This window comes from Urtica dioica, chromosome 7 (assembly GCF_054948205.1).
Source record: "Urtica dioica subsp. dioica isolate 48M chromosome 7, U.dioica_male_clone48M_v1_H2, whole genome shotgun sequence".
NCBI classification, from domain to species: Eukaryota; Viridiplantae; Streptophyta; class Magnoliopsida; order Rosales; family Urticaceae; genus Urtica; species Urtica dioica.
This window is the reverse complement of record NC_142762.1, coordinates 37431260-37454283: the sequence shown is the minus strand read 5'-3', so window position 1 is coordinate 37454283 and position 23024 is coordinate 37431260. Positions and strand designations below refer to the sequence as shown.

General features: G+C 37.8%; 4 protein-coding genes and 1 pseudogene across 4 annotated transcripts; 1 reads left to right on the top strand and 4 right to left on the bottom strand.

The window, feature by feature from the left end:
* Window positions 1-1654: 1654 nt before the first annotated feature.
* On the bottom strand, window positions 1655-4787 carry LOC149391271 (uncharacterized). The gene is made up of 9 exons (XM_089619967.1): window positions 4612-4787; window positions 3809-3874; window positions 3110-3402; window positions 2819-2947; window positions 2664-2731; window positions 2385-2560; window positions 2168-2273; window positions 1807-2076; window positions 1655-1705 (listed from the first exon to the last, which is right to left on the bottom strand). The coding sequence occupies exons 1-9, from the start codon at window positions 4785-4787 to the stop codon at window positions 1655-1657; spliced, it is 1335 nt and encodes a 444-aa protein (XP_089476093.1).
* Window positions 4788-7211: 2424 nt separating this feature from the next.
* On the top strand, window positions 7212-8231 carry LOC149391270 (uncharacterized; annotated as a pseudogene).
* A 930-nt stretch (window positions 8232-9161) lies between these two features.
* Window positions 9162-14092, bottom strand: LOC149391269 (putative laccase-9). Its single transcript, XM_089619380.1, has 7 exons — window positions 13970-14092; window positions 13162-13313; window positions 12838-13082; window positions 12625-12756; window positions 11305-11914; window positions 10427-10779; window positions 9162-9518 (listed from the first exon to the last, which is right to left on the bottom strand). Exons 1-7 carry the CDS (start codon window positions 14072-14074, stop codon window positions 9385-9387), a joined length of 1731 nt encoding a protein of 576 aa, XP_089475506.1. The 5' UTR covers window positions 14075-14092; the 3' UTR covers window positions 9162-9384.
* Window positions 14093-17914: 3822 nt separating this feature from the next.
* Window positions 17915-18757, bottom strand: LOC149391268 (uncharacterized). Its single transcript, XM_089619966.1, has one exon. It carries the CDS (start codon window positions 18755-18757, stop codon window positions 17915-17917), a length of 843 nt encoding a protein of 280 aa, XP_089476092.1.
* A 2553-nt stretch (window positions 18758-21310) lies between these two features.
* LOC149391267 (uncharacterized) lies at window positions 21311-21715 on the bottom strand. The gene has a single exon (XM_089619965.1). The coding sequence runs from the start codon at window positions 21713-21715 to the stop codon at window positions 21311-21313; it is 405 nt and encodes a 134-aa protein (XP_089476091.1).
* Window positions 21716-23024: the final 1309 nt, after the last annotated feature.

The following is a 23024-nucleotide window of genomic DNA, read 5'->3' as shown; positions in this document are numbered from 1 at the left end:
TTGATTTTCACTTTAAACGATTTCGCTCTCATGTCAGGTATGTGTTTTGAAGTATATTCATTATGTTAATAAGTGGAAATAAGTGTTAATTATTAAAGAAAAACATAACTATGGTTACCTTGTAAAATTTAAATTTGTTCTAGTAAAATTTAAATTTAATAACATAACTATGGTTAATTATTAAAGAAAAACATAACTAAGTTTTTGGATGAATTAGGTTCATAAGAAAATTGTGACAAATTGGTCTGAATAGTTAGATTGGATAGAACGGATTATGATGTTTGTTGTCTGATAATAAGTGTAAATAAATGATAATTACAGGACTACAATGCGGCTCAACTCCGAATGTGAAAGACTTGCCTCACATCGAGAACAGGCTGGAGAAATTGTATTTCACGGGCGAGGCTTCTAAGAGACCAAACCACATCCTGACGTTGCTGGCTGTTCCTACTTTGGGCGCGTCTGACGAAGATCGCGTCGCCCTTGTTAATTTGGCGATATTGTCGACAATGGTGTTACCAAAACAGGAAAACACCAACATAAAGGACGATCACATACTACTCGCAAATGATCCCCGTCTTTTTAATGACTATCCTTGGGGAAGGGTGAGTTTTGAAGCACTATGTGCTTCAATGAAATAATCTTGAAACTTTATCCCGAATCATAGAAAAGGGTACAATCTGGAAGGTTTTCTCCACCCACTTCTGACTTGGGCGTATGAAGTTGTACCGCAATTTGCTGTACAAGGATTCACAGGAAAGTCGTACTCGGCCGCGATACCGAGAATGTTGAAGTGGTCATATCACAATAACCCCAGATATGATATTCTGGAGCGGCTTATTTTCAAAAATGAAGATGTAATTATGATAAAATTATTGAAGCTACAGATTCTTTATTTGTTATTAACAATATTTCTTATATTGATTTAAGATTGATATCCTAACCATAACACCAACTGAAGAGGAGTTAGCTATGCCATACATGGTGGATACAACATACCCGGGAATCCCAAATTATCAAGGGACCAGAACACGTAAAAAAGTGCCAAGATCCAAAGGTACATTTATCAAGTATTTACAATCATTATCCAAAAATTCCTAAAAAGGATTTAGTTAATTTGTATGTTAATTTGATTAATTTAAAACAGGGACAGATGCAGCAAGCAGCTCGAGATCACCCAACTCAACAAATGCTGAATTGAAATATGAAATTCAGAAACTCACCGAAAGCTTAGAAGTTGCAAATTCTAGGATTGAAACTTTAGAATCCAAGCTTAACATGGTGAGCTGCAAACTGGATTCGCTACAGAAGTTTGTTACAGATAACATTCAACAATCAAACAACGTACGAAGCGAGGATAGGCCATCAACACCTGTACCCGAAACTGCCCCTTCTCCAGTGATGGTAATAATGAGAATGATTACATATCATTTGAATATAATTTCATCCTAAGAACAATCTTAAATTTTGGACGAGTTATTATAACTTATTTAATGAATATAGCATCTGCAGAAATGATAATGACAAATATAGGAAAATGCTAACATAGAAACTTGAAAAGTGAAAAAAAAAGTCAAAATGTCTACAACCCAAAATACTTCATAAAAATAGTAAAAATTAAAAGTGCAAACAGGGGAAAAACATTGATCATTAATCATTTGAAGACTTGCATCCCCTCTTGTTGTGGCCCTGGTTTCCACATTTGCTGCAACGTTGACGGTATGGGTGAAATAACTCAGACTTTGATCGATACCTCTTCATTTTTGGCCTTCCAGCTTGTCTTTTGTAAATTGGTGGATTAATTACATGAGCATCTTCAGGCAAATCCCACTCGCCTAAGTCTTCAATAGGGACAATATCTTGAGCGTAGATGGCAGCATAATTTTGACTAGTATAATATGACGGAACAAAATCAAATGGTTTCAACTTCCTACGGTATAACGCCGCAGCCGCATGAGAACAAGGAAAATCATCCAATTGCCAAACGCGACATGTACATGTCTTTTCAGCAATGTCGACAATTCGGTGAACGGCACCATCAATAACCTCAAGTTGTTGGTCATTGATGATGTTAACCTAAAAAGCAAAATAATAATGCAAATTATTAATATACGATAATTAACACTAATTTCCACATATTAACATTAATTTTTGTCGTGAAACATACCTCCATCGTCCGAGCATCATCTTCAGAGTTAAACAGAATACCAAAAGCATGCTCAGTAAGACCAGATAGCATTCGTGGAATAAGTTCTCTCTTCTCATTAAACCACCTTTGCAGCAAACTCCGATAACTCAAAACCAAACAAGCAACTGGCCAGCCACGCGCTTCGTTCATCACAGAATTCAAGCATTCGAAAATATTTGTCGTCATTACATTATACCTCTTTCCCATAAACTGACTCTGCGACCACAATTCAGGCTTCGCATCCAGTAAGTATTGTTTCATGCTAGGCTTAGACTCGGTCATCTTTGCAAGCCAATAGTCAAAATCTTTTTTAGTATATGCCTTTGCACAATTGTATAAAAGAGACCCATAATAAGCTTTTCCAAACTTTGCCTTCACATTCGCCCAAAGATGTTGCATACACACTGCATAATTAGCCTCAGGAAAAACTGCATGGATAGCTTGGAATAGATGTATTTCGATCTGAGACAATAACCAAACCATCTCTAACACCATAAACTACCCTGAGATGAGTCATGAACCAATGCCAAGATTTGTCATTCTCTGAATCAACAATACTAAAAGCCAAGGAAAAAAGATGATTATCACCATCTTGAGCCGTGGCCAATAGTAATGTCCCGTGTGATTTACCTTTGAGAAAAGTCCCGTCCACCGAAATGACAGGACGGCAAAACTTCCAACCATGCACAGAAGCCCCCATTGCCAGGAAAAAATATTGGAAATTTCCCTGTGCATCAGTTTTTGTTACTGTGTAAGTACCTGCCAACACAGATAATAAACGTTAATTATTGGAAATGATCTCATAATGGAAATAAATGGAAATAACTGTAAATAAATAATCTGTTCGTCTAAGCATATAAAAACTGCTATATGTATAGAATAAAAAAAATAAACAGGAAACTATCAAAGATACAAAATTACCTGGATTCTTCTCTTTTATCATATCGCCTACAATGGGGAGATGAGAATATGATTTGTCATAATCACCGCGAATATCTTGCAAAACCTTGGAACGAGCCATCCACGCTTTATAATAGCTAATCTCAACTTTGAAACGCAAACGCATGATCTCCACAACTGCTTTTGGTGTATATTTGTCAGCCATTGAGCTTCGGAAATCATTGTTAACAACTTTGCTAATCAATGAAGATGACACTTGTTTATGACGATGTATAAGGTTCTTTCGAAAGCAATTATGATCTTTGTTGAAAGACCTAATCACCCAAAATTTGGAAACAGAACATACACTAGCATTCAATTTCCACGAGCAATCAGAATTCAAACAAACAATACAATATCGCGTCTTGCTAGACCTTTTCACCCGGAATTCGAAATTATTTCTCAACGCAATAATAGTCAACATTGAAATCATTGTTTCTTTACTCAAAAAAATGTTATTGACATCAACTTCAACATTCATCGGGCAGTTTTTCAATTGCGTCTCGTCAAAAACAGTTCCACCATCTGGAAACTTTTCATCAACCAAGCTCATAGAATCACATTTTTCCAAAGACTGACGTTCGAAAATATTAACTGTTAAATAAAACAAATTAACAATGAGAGTCGGACCAGCTCTAAACAAGTTAATGTTTAAAAAAAAAAAAAGACACGAAAACATACCAGAATCCATCGGAAACAAATGGTTTCTTCCAGCCGCTATTTTTTTTTTCTGCTATATAGAAACAGCTGCAACAAAAAAAACGTGAGAATGCTTGTGTTTCAAAAATTCAACGTTCCAAAATTTAAAATCTAACTGCTTTCTTAATAATAGCAACAAATATTCTGTGAAAAAAAAAACACACGCAATGGAAAAAAGAAAAACACGCATAAACAAAAAAAAACGTGTCATACAACCCTTAAATATAGAAGTTAATTGACCTAATTATAACTAACCCACACACGCTAAAAAAAACCAACTCCTACGGAAAAAAGCCAAACGTGTAAACTGCACTAACACACGTATAAAAAAAAAATATATATATATATATATATAGAATGATAATTAAACAAACTGACTTAAAATATTGGAGGACAAAAAAGTAAAACATAATTTGCCACCTAATACGGTTGGCTATTTTCCTAAAAAACTCCAAACATAGGCTAAATCTCAAACCTAATGTTATAGGTGGCCTAGTTACTTAGAAAACTCTTAGAGCATGTTTGGTTTGAGGTAATGAGAGAGGGAATGGAATTGTGATTCTTTAAATTGGGTGATTCTATTGTTTGGTTTTAAAATTATAATAGGAATGCTTATTATAATGTAATACCAATTCACCCATTTTAGATGAATAAACATTCAATAGGGGTTCCAGTAGAATGACAAATCCATTCCAGTTTCATATTTATAATCCCCAAATTACCCTCATTAAACATACCCTCATTTAAACTGAAGACATAACCTAACCTAGCCATTTATTCACAACCATCGTTCGTTTGACTGAGTAAATTCACAGCCACCCAAAAATCTTTGCCAATCTCCGTCACGGCCACCGTCCGACGCCTTCTCCGACATCGTCTCCGATGCCGCCCTCCACAGACGTAGTCGTTGGAGCTGCTTCCCGTTCACCAGGTTTGTTTTCTCTGTTTCTTTCGCCTCCATATTTGTTTGCTTCACTTTGGTAAATCTCGTTTCTCATATTCAAGCTCTGGGTTTCACTGTTTATCTGTTTTTCATTCATTTTTCTCTGATGTTTAACTTTGCTTCACTTTGCTTCATTTTTTCCTTCACTTTGCTTCACTTTGGTAAATCTTGTTTCTCTGCTTCGCCGTTCAACTTTGGTTGTTGGAACGGTTTTGGATCTGATGTTTTAATTGAAGAATGAATTTTTTTTTTCATGCCTTGCTGTGAATAGTTTAAAAAACTTAAATGGTTTCCATGGTCTGAACTTAAAAAAGAGTTTGGTGGAAACTTATTATTGTACATAAAAATCCACTTCTGGATGACGTTTTATTTATTTATTTCCCTGCTAAGTGATGAATTCGTTGTAGTCAATACAACAATGTGGAATGTGTTTCTTTACGAATAAGTCTCGTTGCTTGACCATTGTTCCCCGTATGTTCATAATCACTGTTTATTTTCTCAGCCGAGTACAAACTATTTTTTTCGGTGTATAATTAATTGCTTGTTAAGTAATTGAATTATAATTGTGTATGGACATGATTCTGTACTCGTAGACATTCTAAAAATAAAATAAAATAATTACAGAGCTATGCTTTTGTTAATTATTTACGGGCTCCATCATTTGTAAATTGTACACCAATGTTATTTCCTTTCCCTTTAAGAACATTGATAAAGATGAACATGTGTGTTTGCTTATTTGTGTAATTATTTGTTGTAATTTTCTCAGAATATCAATGTGAATCGTTAAGGAAAATATCAATAACCAATAATGTTGTTCTACTTATTGTAGGATAATGGCTCGATTATCTTTTGTTCAAAGACAAATAATGAGAAAGAAGGAGATAATGACTCTTTATTCACAGTGGTTGAATATTTTGCGTAGTGTTGAGTGGTTCTTAAAGTTGCGGGAAACAATAATAAAAGATTATATCACAACCAACTCTCTTAGACGAAAACTTTATTTCCTCGACATCGCTACCAATAGAAAGATTGTTTATGAACTAGTTTACGAGAATGATAACACGTGTCACGACCTACTTAGATTGAATAGGCAAACCTTCACAAATCTATGTATATTGCTTGAAACTAGGGGTGGACTAAAAGCATATAAGTACGTACAAGTCGATGAGCAAGTGGCTATGTTTTTGGATATATTGGCTCATCATGTTAAAAATAGAGTAATCAAGTTTCAATTTATGAGATCCGGGGAGACGGTTAGTAAGTACTTTCACAATGTTTTACATGCGATTATTCGATTACATGGAGAGTTGTTGAAAAAATCCGAACCTATATTGGAGAATTCAATCGATGAGAGGTGGAAGTGGTTTAAGGTATTCATCTTTTTAATTTCAACTTGGTTTCCTATCCATACATATTGTAGCTAACTTATATTGTAACTTCATTTGTGTAGAATTGTTTAGGAGCATTAGATGGGACATATATTAAAGTGAGAGTCCCTATGATAGAAAGACCAAGATATCGTACTCGTAAAGGTGATGTCGCAACAAATGTCTTAGGTGTGTGCTCACATGATATACAATTTATATACGTATTACCCGGATGGGAGGGATCAGCGGCCGATGGTAGAGTTTTACGTGATGCAATACATAGGAGAAATGGTTTGCAAGTTCCAAATGGTATGTCAATGATCATACATAGTTTATAGTATTCACTATCGGTCGAAACACCTTATATACCATAAAATTTGTTCTCTAGGTCAATATTACCTTGTAGATGCCGGCTATACTAATGGTCCAGGATTTCTCGCTCCATTTCGAGGTCAACGCTACCACCTAACCGTTTGGAGAGAAGGGCCTCAACCAAATAGTCCTAAAGAATATTTCAATATGAAGCATTCATCGGCTAGAAATGTCATCGAAAGGTGTTTCGGTGCCATTAAGAATTGCTGGGCAATTCTTAGGAGTCCTTCTTTTTATCCAATAAAGACTCAAAATCGTATCATATTGGCGTGTTGTCTACTACACAACTTTATTCGAAGAGAAATGCCGGATGATATTCCAAGTGAGGAGATTGATATGGAAGAAGATAATATTCAAGATGAAGAAAATATTGGTGATGACTTGATAACAAACATTGAGCCATCGGAAGAATGGACGACATGGAGAAATAATTTCGCTAATGAGATGTACAACGAGTGGAGAGCACGTATATGAGTGGATTGATAATGACTTAATTGTATTTATAATTATTACACTAGTATTTATAAGTTTGCTACTGTTTTGTTTTGCTTTATGGTGTTTTGCATATGAATTTTTCATATAATACATTTGATATGTTTTTTTTCTAAATGAATTGAATCTGTTTTTAAATGCTTGCATTTTATTTGTTTGTAGACAGGTTTCTTTATGTGTTGTTTATGTATTTATGGTGTTGATGGATATGATGGCAAGTTCAAAAGTAAGAGGTCCTGGTCAAAATAAGAGGTTTTGGACCGAAGAAGAAGATAAAGCCTTGATTGACTCCTTGTTGGAGTTACACGAGGAAGGAAAGTACAAGGCTGAAGGAAATTTTAAAGCTGGACACTTGAAAGCTCTTGAAATAAAACTGCATAAGAAGATACCCGGGTGTGACTTAGAAGCTAATCCGAACATTGGATCAAGGTTGAAGACGTTGAAATCTTACTTTCAAGTCGTTCATGAAATGTTGACTGGACCTAATTGCAGTGGATTCGGCTGGGACTCGGAAATGCAAACAGTTACGGCCGAAAAACCCGTATGGGATGCATATCTCCAGGTACTACTGTTTGTGGAATTTATAATGGTGTTATCTTAGTAACTTATTCATTTAAAAAAAAAAAAAAAAAAAAAACAAAGTCACAAGGATGCAGCTCAATTTCGATACAAGCCTTTCCCATATTATGATGTTCTCAGCTTGATTTATGGCAAAGATCGTGCTACTGGAAAACATTCAGAGGGTCCAACAGATGTGGTTGAGGAATTAGATAAACATGGAAAAGAAACTAGCAAAGAGAATGATGTTGACGACCATATGGAAGGTGATTTTGTTGACAGTGCTGATAATGTGCAAGGCATGAATGAAGCTCAATCTATGCATCGATCTAGTATACCTCAATCCGAAGGTTCATCTAAGTCGTCTAAGAAAAAGAGAAAATTTACAGAAAGATAAGATATGTGTGAAGCCTTGAAAGAATCATCTTTGATAATTGCACAAGTCATTGACAAAGCATCTACTCGTTTGAGTAAAGCTATTGGGGAAGACATGAATGAGAAACATATGAACCTTGGCAAAGAATTGGAGAAGAACACGACTATTTCAAGAATGGAGTGTCATAAGGTAGCTCGTATGATTATGCAAGACAATGCTCTAGTTTCGTACTTTTTTAGCATTGCAGACGAAGAGAAAGAGGAATGGGCGAGAGGTCTTCTTGATGGAGATTTATGAAACTGATAGTGAAGTTTAAACCTTGGTCGATTTTGATAAATGAAGTATGATTGATAAGACAATATATATCTAGGATATCATGAATTAGATTAGAATGGTTTTATGGATCTCATAGACTTATTTTGATACACTATGAAGAAGTTGGATGATGTTATATTTATTGTAATTATTGTAACTTATTTTGGTACACTGGTATGATTTTGTGGAACATATTTTGAGCTGATATACAAGTATGTACAAGTATATATTTTGCATCTTTACAAGTATATATTTAATTTACATTGTAGTTATTCTCAGCTTTATCTTATTTTTGTCAACCTAAACATCCCTGCAGTCTAAATACGTTTGGTAAACATGGATACAAATTTCAAGAGGTTCTACCTCTTTTTTTATACAATTTTTATTTATATATTTTTTATCTGAATTTTAGTTTTAAATTAGGTTAAAAATAAATTTAATATTAGTAATAATAAGGGTAATATTGTAAAAAAATATTTAATTCCATTCTATTCCATAAATAACCAAACATGTTATTGTATATTCAATCAGTTATTCTAATATGCTTACCAAACAAAATAATCAAGTTTTGATTCTCATTCTATTCTTTCTCTATTCTATTCTCATTCTCATTCCTATTCTCATTCTCATTACACCAGTTCAACCAAACATGCCCTTATTTAAATGGCTGAACATTCCATCCTTGCTTTTGGAAATGAAAAAAAGTGGATCATGATAATATGTGAAATTCATTTCTACTAAATCTATTTAAATAAGAATCAACTTTTTTTAACAGAATAATAAGAACAACTTTTGCTTTGACAAATTTGGAAATTTAAACAATGATCCAATATGTGGCTAAGTGTGTGTGTGTGTGTGTATATATATATATATATATATATATATATATATATATATATATATATATATATATATAAATACAATTCAAAGACTTTATTTCATATGAATGAATAATTACATGATTGGAAACAATTACAAGAACATTAATGAATTAAATGATTTTTTTTTTCGAGGGAGAGAATTAAATGATATTAGTAACGAGTACTATATGAATATGATGCTAACTATTGGGACTTAGTTTTTATTTTCACAATTTACTTCAATAATAAAAAAGGAAAAAAAAAATACACGACTATTAAGAGCAAGTGGGCAAATTAGGAGGAGGGTCTTGGATGCTAGTTTCCTTTGTTGGTCCATTCTTCACAATGAACACAGCGTCCATGCCCCAACTAGAATGCCTCTCCAAATGACAATGCATGAACCACACTCCTGCAATAATTAATTAATTAAATATCAATCATATTATTGTTTATATCCTCACGTAAATCAAACTCGTCAACATCACATTATGTCGTTGTTGTATGAATATAATAACACCGTTTGAAAACCAGTTAGTTATATGCTTGTACTTAACTACTTTGTAATTTGTACTATATATAATAAGGACAAGGCAACCAATTATAAAATCTACACCAGAATATATCATATATAAATCTCAACATGTTAACATATAATCGCAACATGATATTAAAACAAAACAAAAAAAAAAAATAACTAGCATTCAGACACGTAAGAACATTAATAAAAAAAGGGACAAAGTATCTAGTCTAATGGCTATATATAACGAGAAACCATGATTACTTTTCGTATATGTAAACGAAGAATGGAAAATGACATAAAATGCAGTAATAATATTTATCAATACTTTGAAAAAAAATTATTTAGACAATTATTAGCCCCTGAATTATTTAATGAGTGACATTATGGTGCATAGCTTTAATTTTGTTCTTTTTTCGTAATAGTAGTATGACCTAAAACTACTACTGGTTTTATATAATTTTAGAAAATAAAAAATATAATTGCCAACTTTAACAAAACTTGTTAAACTTATAAAAGAAACTGATTTACCTATATTATAACCCTAATACAAATTAATCAAAGTTAAAAACATATTTAAATTGTTAGTGTAATTATAGTATATTTCTGTTTCAAACTATGTTTTAGATTGTTTATTATGTCTTGAAGTATTTGATTGTTAAAAAAAAAGTTAATCGAAAATACTACAAAATTAATACTTTGAAAACCTCATTTCTCCCATTAATAAAGTGGTTTAATTAATTAGGGATCAAATGAAAATAATTTTAACGAACTACTTTAACTTAAAAGAAAAATTGTACCTGGATTGTCGGCGATGAATCTTACAGCGACCCAGCCACTTTTGGGAACTCCTACGGTGTTGACATCTGGCGGGTCGACCAGATTGTAGGTTCGGGGAGAAGTGACTTTGTCGAAATTACCATAACCTTTTCCGACCACGTAGAAGTTGTAACCATGGAGGTGCATTGGATGGTTCAGAGCTGCTAACACATTGGTCCCTTGGAAAATAATCTCAACCGTTGCACCATATTCAATCATTTTGACTTTTGTCCCCACCGTTGGATTCAATGTGTTGTTCCCCACGTTTCCTGTGAAGTTGAAAAAATATGGTGGTCTTGCTGGGAAATCAGTCGTATACACGCCTGATATACTCCTGAAAAATAAAATAGAATAAAATTTTTAAAAATTGTTGTTGTTACTTTGTCTACAAGTTAGGTCTATATAATCTTAATGGTTAATTATATCATGACTTCTTTTAAGGAAATTGTATAGATAGTGCGGTCAGCGGTGTAATTCACTTGTCACAAAAATCACAAAAAAAAAAAAAAAAAATCACTTGTCACATCAACTAGCTAGACTTAGAAAATTCCTACATCTTCATTGTGTTAATCATAACAACTATTACTTCTATAGATTTGATTCCTTTGGTTGAAAGTTGAAACGTACACAAGTCAATTACACCTTTGAATATGGAATATACTGTTATAAAACATTGTATTCTACCAATAAATGAAACAAAAAAAAAAAATGCCCGAAACCCTAGTATAAGCTATAAATTGCACTTTCAAGTTATTTTTTAATTCATAAAAATTGTAGTTGCTTTGTCTAATTAATGAATCAAACTAGAAATTGATAAGAAATATACTATACAATGATTATAAAAAAAATATATATTTACCTGTAATATGCTTGAAGAATGTCAACCGAAGGAATGTCGAAACTAACATTGTTCAAGCTCGCCGCGAGCCGATTTCCCCGCGGACCCTCACAAGACGCATCCGGACACACTATCGTGTTCACCGAGACCGTCACGAAAAGTCTCTCGCTAATATTCCTAGGCACATTGATCGGATAATTCTCCGTGGCCAACGCCCTAATTCGATCAGTGAAACCGTCCGCGGCGGCTCTATCCCTGATATTAGGTAGGTTGGCCGGGAATAGAGGAGGGCGACCAGTACCGGATGACTCATTGGTGCCGGATAACTTGTACCGCAAGACTGCTGACGTGGTAAAGTTTGCGAAATTGGGGGTAGAGTCATAGAAGGGCCGAGCTACGATGTAGTAGGGTTGGGCCGGAGATTGGTCGGTCCGGAGCAAAAGGTCCATGGTTTGGCCCGGGGATATCATCACGAAGGGCGTGGTCACGGGCTTGACATAGGCCGCGTCTTGGCCCACGACTGTGACGTTGTGGCCCGCGATCGCGAAGAACATGTCGTCGTTCATCACCCCGTTTACTAATCGGAGAAGGTAGGTCTTCCCTTGCTCCACCGTGAAGTTGTACATAGCTTCTGAAAAAGAAAAAAAAAATATTATTTAATATTTTGTTTAGGGCAATGTAGCAATCCAGCAAATTGAAGTTTTGAATATAGTAAAAAGGAAAAAAAGAAAATCAAGTGTTCGAGAGTTAGGTAAATTTGAAATAAGATAAAATATAAAACTTGTGGATAAGTCTATGCTATAAATGTAATGGTATAAAAGCAAATTGACATATTTTTTCTTTCTTAGTTTTATAAATTTTTTTATATATAAATAGTAGATGATGACTATTCTCAATTAATAAAATTACAATATAATACTCAAATATAAATAATATAGCCCAATTTACGTAAGTCTTGTACTACAACCTATTCTATTGATTATTGCTAAACAATTAGCCTATCGTTTGAACATAAGGGATATCAATTAATATATCTAACTCTCCTACATTATAGCTACAAGTTAGGTATATATTTTGAATGATGAGGACAAAGTCAATATGTTTCAAAAGTAAAACCATTGTCGTAAAAGTCAGAGAATTCTGTAACGAATAATCCAATAGAGAATATCATAAACAGAATGATTTTTCCCAATTGGCGACCACCTTATCGTACGGCTTATTATCTCTAGATACCTAATCACAGCAAAATAATACGTGCCATTTCTCTGAACAATAGAAAAAGGCTATAATTGTTCGCTATTAAGATAACATCATGTAACGTATCAATATAGGATATAGTACCATTAGAGCAACTATTGCTGGCTAAAACTCCTGGCCAGCCATTGATTGTAAAAGCATCGGCGAGTTCTGGATCTCCACCGGTCTCCAAGGCAACATCAATCAATTCTTTAATGTCTCCATTGAACCACGACCCTGATCATCATCACCGTAACCCTAAAATTAATAACTCATTATAAACGAAATAAAAATAAAGAAGGAAAAATAACAACATACCAAGTGTAATTGTTTCCTGTTTGTATGGCCTGGGAAACGGGTAGGTCGCTCCGATGGGAGGCAAAATGACGATTTGGCCCAGCACCGTGGCACGTGTCCAATCGCTGTGAGCGTGCCACCAAAGAGTGCCTTCCTCGGTGGAGAAGATGACTTCGTACGTGAAGCTTTTGCCGGGCTGGATCGGACACTGTGTCACGTTCTCTGGCCCATCGGACCATGGATTCCTTGGCTGTTTCACTCCGTGCCTATTTCAAATATATATATTTATTGATTAATTCATTCACATGATGATGATAGTATGCTATATATGTATATATGCTGTACCAGTGTAGGGTTACACCGTAGTTTCCTTTGTTGTGGACTGTGACGAAAGCCGTGTCACCTTTGCGGACGCGAATGGTTGGCCCGGGAAACATGTCATTCACAGTTAGCATGCTTTTTGTTGTGCATAGCCTCGTGTAGTTCTTCTCTCGCAGCTGTTGATGATAATAATTGTTATTAATTCATTAATTGTCGTCTCGTACGTACGTGATATACATACTTAACAAAAGAACCCTAGTTAGTCAGGAACAGTGAGTAGTCTGTCAGACAACATTTGTGAATTTTTTTACTTTGATATTATGAAAAAATGTGTGTGTAAATCTATAAATCGTTTTTCGAAAGCTTATTGTTTATGAGTAGTTAATTATAAAATTATACACGTGATCAGTGCTGGGCATGCTAAGTATCTTATTAAACGTCGATGTTATAAGTTAGCAGTCTCTTTTTTCAATATATCATCAAGATTAGCCTTAAATAATAATTCTCTATTTGGGTTTTATAGAATTCTGAAATTGAAAATTTATAAACGAATCACGTAGAGCAGACTCCTTAATTTGTCAAAAACAAAAAGTTCTTATCAATACAATATTAAGTCAAACCAACTAAATTTTCGGACACAAAACGTTATATATATATTTATATATATATATATATATATATATATATAGTTAGCCTATGGTAATATATATTTCTTTTACTTTTTCGCAAAATTCTTTTAAAATATAGATTTATCCTAGTGTACATATATATATATATATATGTGAGCATGCATTAAGTATTAGTTCGTAAAAATATAGCTACATATACTTACAACAAAAGTGTAGTTATGAACGTTACGAGCCATGCAAAGAAGCGATCCATTTAGAAAAAAGAAGAACCATATGATTAAACCCATCTTATTCCAACTGCGATCCATTCGAAAATGATATGTTTTTGTTGTATTTTTTTTTCATTTCAAACATACGAGTTCGTTATTTATAGACAATATAAGATCTATTAAAGAGAGATATCTATCATTTGCTTTGCCGGCTAAGGGAATACAAAACTAATACGGAACTGAATATGTGTGCATAATATTCTTTATATTTTTGGTAAGTTTCAAATATTAAATGTGATAAATACCGTATTTGTATGAATTGGTCACATTCAATCAGCTGTACCGCAAAAATGTGTAGCGTGTAAGAGCACGATTTTTCACCTACGACAAAATTGTCCTAAACTGTATTGTGCCTAACTAATTGTATGTCATCTTCCATTTTTTTTTTTTTTTACTTGTTCTATTTTTTTCCCAGCTTGTGAATATTCAATAGTTTGCTGCCTCCTGTTTTTGAATTATGAATATTTGTTATGTTGGCATTCAATGCTTTAGTCAATTTTCTGAAATATATATCATTACTATGTATCTGTATTTAATGTATATCTCATTTACTATGGCGTTCAACTAATATAGCTGTTGATATTTCTGCAGACGTAAAATATTTTGGTACTTCAAATCGAACTAAAAATAGATATATAAGAAGCTTATTATGAGACATGTAATAAAAGTTTGCAAAAGGTTTCTTAAGGCTTAATATCCGGTTTCATACATTATTGGGATAAATGACTTTTCCAATGGGGATAAGAAAAAAAATTAAGTTATTTTTACCTCTTGTGCCACTTGTTAAATTAAATCTCACTCATAACCACTTAAGTACTTTAATTTTTTTGAATGTGCATTTAATTTACAAAAATATATCGGCACTAGTCTCACTAATTTTTTATAAAAATTTTAGCCAAAATTTCCTTTTATAAAAAATAAACCTATCAAGTCCTCAAAAGTTAATTTAATTTATTTTTAGTTAATTTAATTTACTTTGAATCCGATGAACTATTTTTTTTTTTTTTTACTAAAAATAAACTCAAACTACCTTTTAAATGATGAGTTATTGGACTACTAACATAATTTCCCCTTTAATAACTTTTAGCCCTTGTATTAGGGCAATAGATTTTTTACTTTTAACTTTTTATGAGCATGTTTTCGTAAGTACTAAATTTTTTTGTTCTTTCAATTCTTTTTTTTTTTTATATACTTACTGATAGATTTTAATATTTTGAATGTTCTTACATATTTTATACTTTCTAATATGTGTACCTATATAGAAATCTTCTACATTTTAGCAACTTTATTACTTTCTATTATTCAAATGTTTAAATTTTAGCGACTTTATTCCTTTCTATTCTTCAAATTAATGCTTATATTTATTGAAATTATTACATTTCAATTCTACAAATGTTTATACTTAATAATATTGTTTACATTTTGAAAATTATTGACATTTATCATATACAAAAAAATCCAGAACTTATTGCCTTCAATTTTTTACATTTAGTGTAACGATTACATTTATTGAAATTGTTTACATTTCGACAACTTTATTGCTTTTTTTTCAAATGTTAAGAATCACTAAAAGTTTTGATCGGTAAACATAATAAGTTAATTAATTCTTAATACAAATATTTTGGTAGATGTAACATTTGATGAATATATAGTAACAAGAAAATTGGGGATGTTTGAAGACATATAGTTTTTAGGATAGTTCTATTTATCTTACATATCTTAATATCATACTTCTAGTTCAAAAGATGGGGGTTTCATTTATAAAAAAAAAACATTGCGCATAATACTTGAAGAAAACTAGAATTTATAAAATAATTCTTCATAAGAAACTAATAATTTCACAACCATTTATTCTTAAATACCACATAATTAAATCATACTAAGACTTGTGAAAAAATAATTTTGATTTAAACATACAACAATCTATATAAAAACTAAACATTTTAACTATAATCATAGAAAACCTTAAATAAATAATCTCTTGATCTTAAGTTGAAAATGATATTTCCATACGAACTTAATAAGAAAGAAGTTATTATAAACTCAAACAAAACAAAGCATGACTTAACATATAGATAAAATATAATAATAATAACCTAGAAATTGTTAGATAAACTAAAATTTTATCCTTAATATTGTACGATAAAGGTAGAACAGTTTGGTACGTACAATTTGAGTGCGTAACCAAGTTAGTGCAATGGTTTAAAACATTTGTAACGGAGACTTAGAAAAACTGTGAACGGTTTTTAAATTGAAATGTTTGTGAGCATTAAGGTGCACTAATTAGGACATGCGCATGAAAGGCACCTCGGACTTTTCATTTGGACACACCGAAGAACAAAGCTTCAAAAGATTTCCGCTTTCTCTAGAAATTGTTTTCGTGCTGCTTCGACAACGGATTCGACCATCTAGAAATGTAGATTGGACGACGAAAGGAGTGTTTTCGAAACCTTACACAGTAGGTTTTAATCATTTGGACAGCCTATGCATTGGACTTTGACCATAAGAGCAATCAAACAAAGAAACAACTCTAATTTTCAACCTATACACTAAAGTTAATAGTCATACTTTTAATAAAATTAAACTAGTGTCTATTATCTCTTGTCATTGAGTTTTTTTAAAAAAATACATTTAACACGTGATTTAGACTACCAATTTCTTAAAAAAAATATGGAACCAATGCAAAGCCCTCGACGCGATGATTATTTCGACACCGACACCGATGAAGCAATGATGGCTTTAATATACATGCATTGACTAATAGATTTCAATACAGTGGGAGTGATGGATGTATAGAAATGGTTGAAGAATGCAAAATTTTGCATCTAGCTTTTTGATTTATTTATTTATTTGGGATATCAAGGCGGCCAAATGGTACAATCTCTCACATTTCAACCATTGTAGTTATTTTTTTATTTTTTTATTATTTTTTTTTTTGAAAGGCAGTCACTGCTGTGACTAATTCATAACAGACTTATCAGTCAAAATAGTATCTGTTAACGCCGTTTTTGGGTCAACATTTAGAACCGTCTGTGGTTCGGTCTAGGGCCGGACCCTATGACCGCACGTAGGTTGGGTGTGGTGAAATCTTCTCGTCTCGTAGTCTTTGCCTCGCCGGAAAGATGTTTCCGGTTTCCCGTCACTCCGTGATTAGTTCACCTTCGTGTTCGTCGGGTTCTTCACGATCTTCGAATTCGTCGAGTTCTTCTAGTCCGTCGTGTTCTTCGGGTTCTTCACGATCTTCGGGTTCTTCGCGTTCTTCGCCTGAAAAGACAATAAACGTGAACTAGAGGGACGCGGAGGGGTTTCCCCTGGCGCGCGCTCCGACGCTCAACATTAGTCGAGGTGGGGGGCATATCTCGTCTCGAGAGAGGAAAATATAGTGAGTCGGGAGTGAAACAGAGATTTTCTAAGTCAAGAAAGACTTACCTTGAGAGTGGATGAAGAGGGGGTATTTATAGTTTTTCATATTGGAGTTTGAGTTGGTTTTGGAGGCAATTGAGCCTTGGAGGTCGTTTTTGGCCGTGGTGTTCCTTGGATGCCGATAGTTCCACGCCGATAGTTCTATGCCGATAGTTTCATGCCGATAGTCTCGGCCATGAAGCTCGCCGATAGTTTCATGCCGATAGTCTCGGCCATGAAGCTCGCCGATAGTTTCATGCCGATAGTTTCACGCCGATAGTCTCGGCCATGAAGCTCGCCGATAGTTTTATGCCGATAATCTCGGCCATGAAGTTCGCCGATGGTCTAACGCCGATGGTTTTGCTTTGCCGAAGATTTTAGGACGCCGATAGTTTGGTCTTGAACCTCGCCGATAGTATGGCCGCCGATAGTTCAATGATTCTTCTCTTCGCCGATAGTCTTGGTTTGCCAAAGGCTTTAGGACGCCGATAGTTTGGTCTTGAACTTTGTCGATGGTTTGCATGACGATGGTTTCAACACGTCGATAGTTAGGTCTTGAACTTTGCCAATTCTTGTCGTTTTTGCTCTCGCGGTATCATTTTTATCTTGTGAAAATGGCGGCATAACAGTATCCCACAGTGGGGGAGGAACAAAGTCGATCCACATACAGTGGACTTGAAAAGTTACAGCATACTTAGCAAGCCGATGGGTCGCCATATTACAAGTTTGAGGGATGTGCACAACGCCGAAAGAGTCGAAGGAGGGAGCCGCTGCAGTGATGTCGGAGAGCACTCGGCCGACCTCAGTCAAAGGCAGTGAGCCAGAATTGAGGAGCTTCTGAAGGATATCACAATCGGTCTGCACCAGCAAGTCCGGGATCCCGAGAGCGAGGGCTGCTGCCACCTCGGATTTGATGGCGAGAGCTTCTGCGAGGGTCGGGCCAAACGTAGCATTGCACGGGGCGATGAACGAGCCGCGGACGGTTCCGTCGGAGGTGCGGAAAATGCCGCTGAGACCGCAAAACTGCCCGTCGGATAAGAAAGCGGCGTCGGTGGAGAGCGCTGTGACGCTCGGTCCCGGCGAGGGCCACCGGAGGGGTGGCGCAGGGCGGGAAGGCTGCCGGGCGGGAACAACTCGGGTGAGATCGCGGTGTTCGTCTAGGAGACAGCGGGCGTTGGCGATGGTATCTTCCGGCGAGCTGATCCGATTGGCGTGGGCTGCTGCATTGCGCCGGTTCCACGCAGACCAGGCCGTCATGACGAAGGCCTCGAAGTCGCTGTTGCCGATGAGCTCATGTGTGTGCGCCAGAAAACCTATCATGTCTCTGCGGTATGTGTTTTTGATCGAGGGCCACCAGCCTGTGAGTTTCCAAATCGGCTTGCTCTCCGGGCAGGCCCAAACAGCGTGGAAGGTTGTCTCAGGTTCGCACCCACAGCGAAGACACGTTCAATATCCATACCATGGGTTGCGAGGTTTTGGCCGGTAGGAATCCAGTTCCGGCACAATTTCCAAAGGAAGGAAAGTACCTTAGGTGGAACGTGAAGATGCCATAGGGCTGTCCACCACCGTTGCGTAGAGGTCATTGAGGAGGCTTCCGCGGGTTGGTGAGCATCCTCCAAAACCCGGTATCCGCTTTTGGCCGTGTATTCGCCGTCCGAAGTATAATGCCAACATAGCACGTCCGGGGTGGAGTTGAAGATGCCCGAAATGCGGAGAATGGCCTCGGCGTCGTCGTTGCAAAAAAGGGAGCGGATAAGTGGAACGTTCCAATCACCCATGGGGAGCCCGAGGTCCGCCACTCTAAGGTCTGTCGTGGAAGTTCGACTCCGGCGAATATGGAAGTTCCCGGCCCTTGGAAGCCAACGGTCCCGGAAGGCTGCCACATCGCGGCCGTTCCCGATCCTCCACCGAAAGCCTTGCTCAATGAGTTCTCTACCCCATAGCAGCCCCCTCCACAGCCCCGAGGCATACCGAGTTTCCGAGGCCTCAAGGAATGAGGAGTTGGGAAAATAGCTCTCTTTAAGCACTCGGGAGGCGAGCGAGGATGGATTTCGGAGGGTTCTCCACCCGGTCTTAGCTAAGAGAGATTTTTGTTGGTCCATTCCAAGTTTCGGAACCCGATACCACCGTAGGATTTCCTTGCGCAAATTTTATCCCATCGACCCTAATGGATCCGTCTCTTCTCTTCGTCGGAACCCCACCAAAAGTAGGCCGAGAGCTTATGGAGGTCGTAGATGAGGCTCTTCGGAAGCTTGAAACAATGCATCACATAGCTTGGAATAGCTTGCACTATAGACTTGATGATGATTTCTTTTCCAGCTGCGGAGAAGAAGTTGCCTTTCCATCCTTTGACCTTATTCCACATGCGTTCTCGAATGAAACTAAAGATCGCCACTTTGCTCCGCCCGAAGGAAAGAGGGAGGCCAAGGTATTTATCATGACCCTCCGTGATGTTGACTCCAATGGCTCTAGCCACCATGGTTCTCCGATGAGATTTTACCGACTTCCCGAAGCTAATCTCGGACTTCTCATAGTTGATGAGTTGGTCGGAAGCACAAGCATAAGTGTCGAGAATAGCCCGGACTTCCCTCCCTTCTTCTTCTGTGGCCCGGAAGAAAACTAAGCTATCGTCCGTAAAGAATAGATGGGAGACTTGGAGACCGTGATATCCGAAGCGGAGGCCGTGTATAGTGTCATTCAACTCGGCCCGGCGAAACAAAGCGGAGAGGCCCTCGGAGCAAAGAAGAAAGAGGAACGGCGAGAGTGGGTCTCCTTGACGAAGTCCACGATGAGGTGTGATGGTTCCTTTAACTTCTCCATTGAGGATAAAGGAGAAGTGAACGGAACGCACGCATCTCATGACCAATTCCACCCAATCCGAGGCGTACCCGAGCCTCCGCAAGACCTCTTCGAGAAAGTCCCACTCCACACGATCAAAGGCTTTAGACATATCAAGCTTAAGTCCCCCGCACTTCTCATTGCCGAATCTTCCTCTCTTCATGGTGTGGGTGCCCTCTACACCGACGATGACGTTGTCGAAGATTTGTCGGCCTCCCACGAAGGCGCTTTGATTCTCGGAAATGACCACCTCCATCTTGCATTTAAGGCGGGAAGTGATGCACTTGGAGATGGCTTTGTAGATGACGTTGCATAGACTTATAGGCCGAAAATCTTGCATTTTCGTGGGGAGCTTGATCTTAGGAATCAAAGCTATGCGCGTGTCATTGAGGGAACCGATATTCTTCTTGTGATTGAGAACTTCAAGATAAATGTCGGTGACGCTTCCTCCCACGATATCCCAAAACTTTTGAAAGAATAGCCCGGAGAACCCGTCCTTCCCGGGAGCCTTGTTAGGGTCAATGTTGAAGAAGGCCGCACAGACTTCCTCTCTAGAGAACTCTGAGGTCAACCACCGATTTGTCTCCTCCGGAATGCGAGGCTCTAGGCATTGAATAACACAAGCAATGTTTCTCAAAGAAGGGTTAGTCGACGAGAAAATATTGACAAAATATCTCGAGATTATACCTTCCACTCCTATAGGGTCATCGGTCCATCGGTTGGCGTCGTCGAAGAGGCCTTCGATTTTGTTCTTTTTCCGACGTTGCGAGGCTTTCCGATGGAAGAATTTGGTGTTGCGGTCGCCTTCTCGGAGCCAAGCCACTCGGCTACGTTATCGCCAATATACCTCATCCTTGGCAAGTAAGGCATTAAGAGCTCTCTCTTCCCGTCGAATAGCCGTGGGGTCGAAGGGAGTGGAGGAGGCATTCAAGCGGCCAAGGGTTTGCTTTAGCTTTTCAATTCCGGTGAACGTCTCTCGAAAGCGCTTCATCCCCCACTTGGAAAGGGCGTCCGCACAACGAGCGAGGGAAGAGTCTAGTGTGGAATTCCAATGTTGGGCCACAATGGATCTTCTTCATCACTCCAAGCCTTCTCAAACACAAAACGGCGAGAGATGCGGGTGTTCCGGTTGTAGACACCTTCCGTGGAGAGGAGGAGGGGCCGGTGGTCGGAGGCCCAAAGATCGAGGTAGGTGACGGTAGCATGAGGAAATAAATTCCGCCATTCCACGTTAGCCACGCACCGGTCTAAGCGCTCAAGGGTGGCTTCACCTCCCGGATTTTCGCGCCTCCAAGTGAAGGGATCTCCGACAAAACCCAAATCCTCAAGGAAGCACTCGTCTAGGGCTTCCTGGAACGCAGCCATTTGTCCCGGGCATTTCCTACTCCCACCTTTCTTCTCAAAATCATAAAGGAGCTCATTGAAGTCACCCCCACACATCCAAGGACCTCAAGCAAGTCTATGGACTCGGGATAGGAGTTCCCAAGTATGTTTCCGAATGGACGGTTTAGGGTTGCCGTAGATGCCCATAATCCGCCAAGTTGTGCCGTCTCCTTCGGTGATTGATGCTTCGATGTGGGCTTTCGAAAATGAGCCAATATGTAACTTAACTTCGTCTTTCCAAAATAAAACAATACCTCCACTTCTACCCTCACTTCCCACACTAAAACAAGAGCCGTAACCAAGCTTATATCGTAGACTATCCATATGAAATTTCGATGATTTAGTTTCCGATAAGAAGACAAAGTCAGGCCTATACCGTTGTGTGTGGTGAAGCAGGGCATTCGTCGTCTCTGAGCCGCCAAGCCCAAAGACGTTCCAGAATAGACCAATCATTGAGACCGGTCGCCCCGGGACAAGGGAGGCGCCGATAGTAGTTTAGGTAGAGGCTCGTCCAAATCAAAAAGAGAAATGGTTGAAGCCGGGGCTGGTTTTTCATGCTGGGAGTCGATGGAGCGGCTCGAGGATGTGCGACGTCGTTTCCGGGGCGAAGCCTGTTTCCCCGAGCTAGCTAGCTTGGTCTTTACTCCTGGTCTGGAGTTGCTGGACATTGGGGGGGAATTGACCTCTGTAAAGGAATTCTTGAGAGCCTTAGTAATAAAAATAATCTCGTTGTGGGTGGCGTGGGGGGGATTTGGATCAGAGCCAGTGGGGCTCAGGGAATTGAAATTCTGAGGCAGAATTGGGCCCTGGTTTAAGGTAGGGTGATTTGGGCCTGTGGGGTGTGGAGGCATGGGTGAAACCTGGGTTTTTGGGCTAGGTTTGGGTTTGGGCCCATTAGAGGAGGGTTTGACTTCTGACCCCTTTTTATGGTAGCTCTGCAAAGTAACGGCTGAAGAGGAATGTTTTAAGGCTTCTTTTCCTTTGTACAGAATGGGAGTAGGTGCCGCATATCCTGGAGAGGAAATATTGACGCAGTGGTTTCTCTCAGCCTCAGGGATCGAGGTCCGCGACGAGGGTGGCAGGGCAGCAGAGTCGTTACGGGGAGCTGTTCCGGGCGCTCTGATCGAGGGCAGTACCTTCTTCGGTATTGTCCTTCTCGCGCGTGGGCTCAACGCGTGCCATGACGCCTGGAAGGTCAGCGGGGGCGGCTTCCTCGGGGAGGGGGGGTTCACGGCGGAGAGGAGTTCTGCCGCCATTGGAGAAGCAAGATTCAGTCGGAGAAGACGCATAGATCCAGTCGCCGAACATGGGGATTTTCCTGAAACCCTCCTTCTCGATCAGAGTGTCTTCGGCGCGGGAACAATCC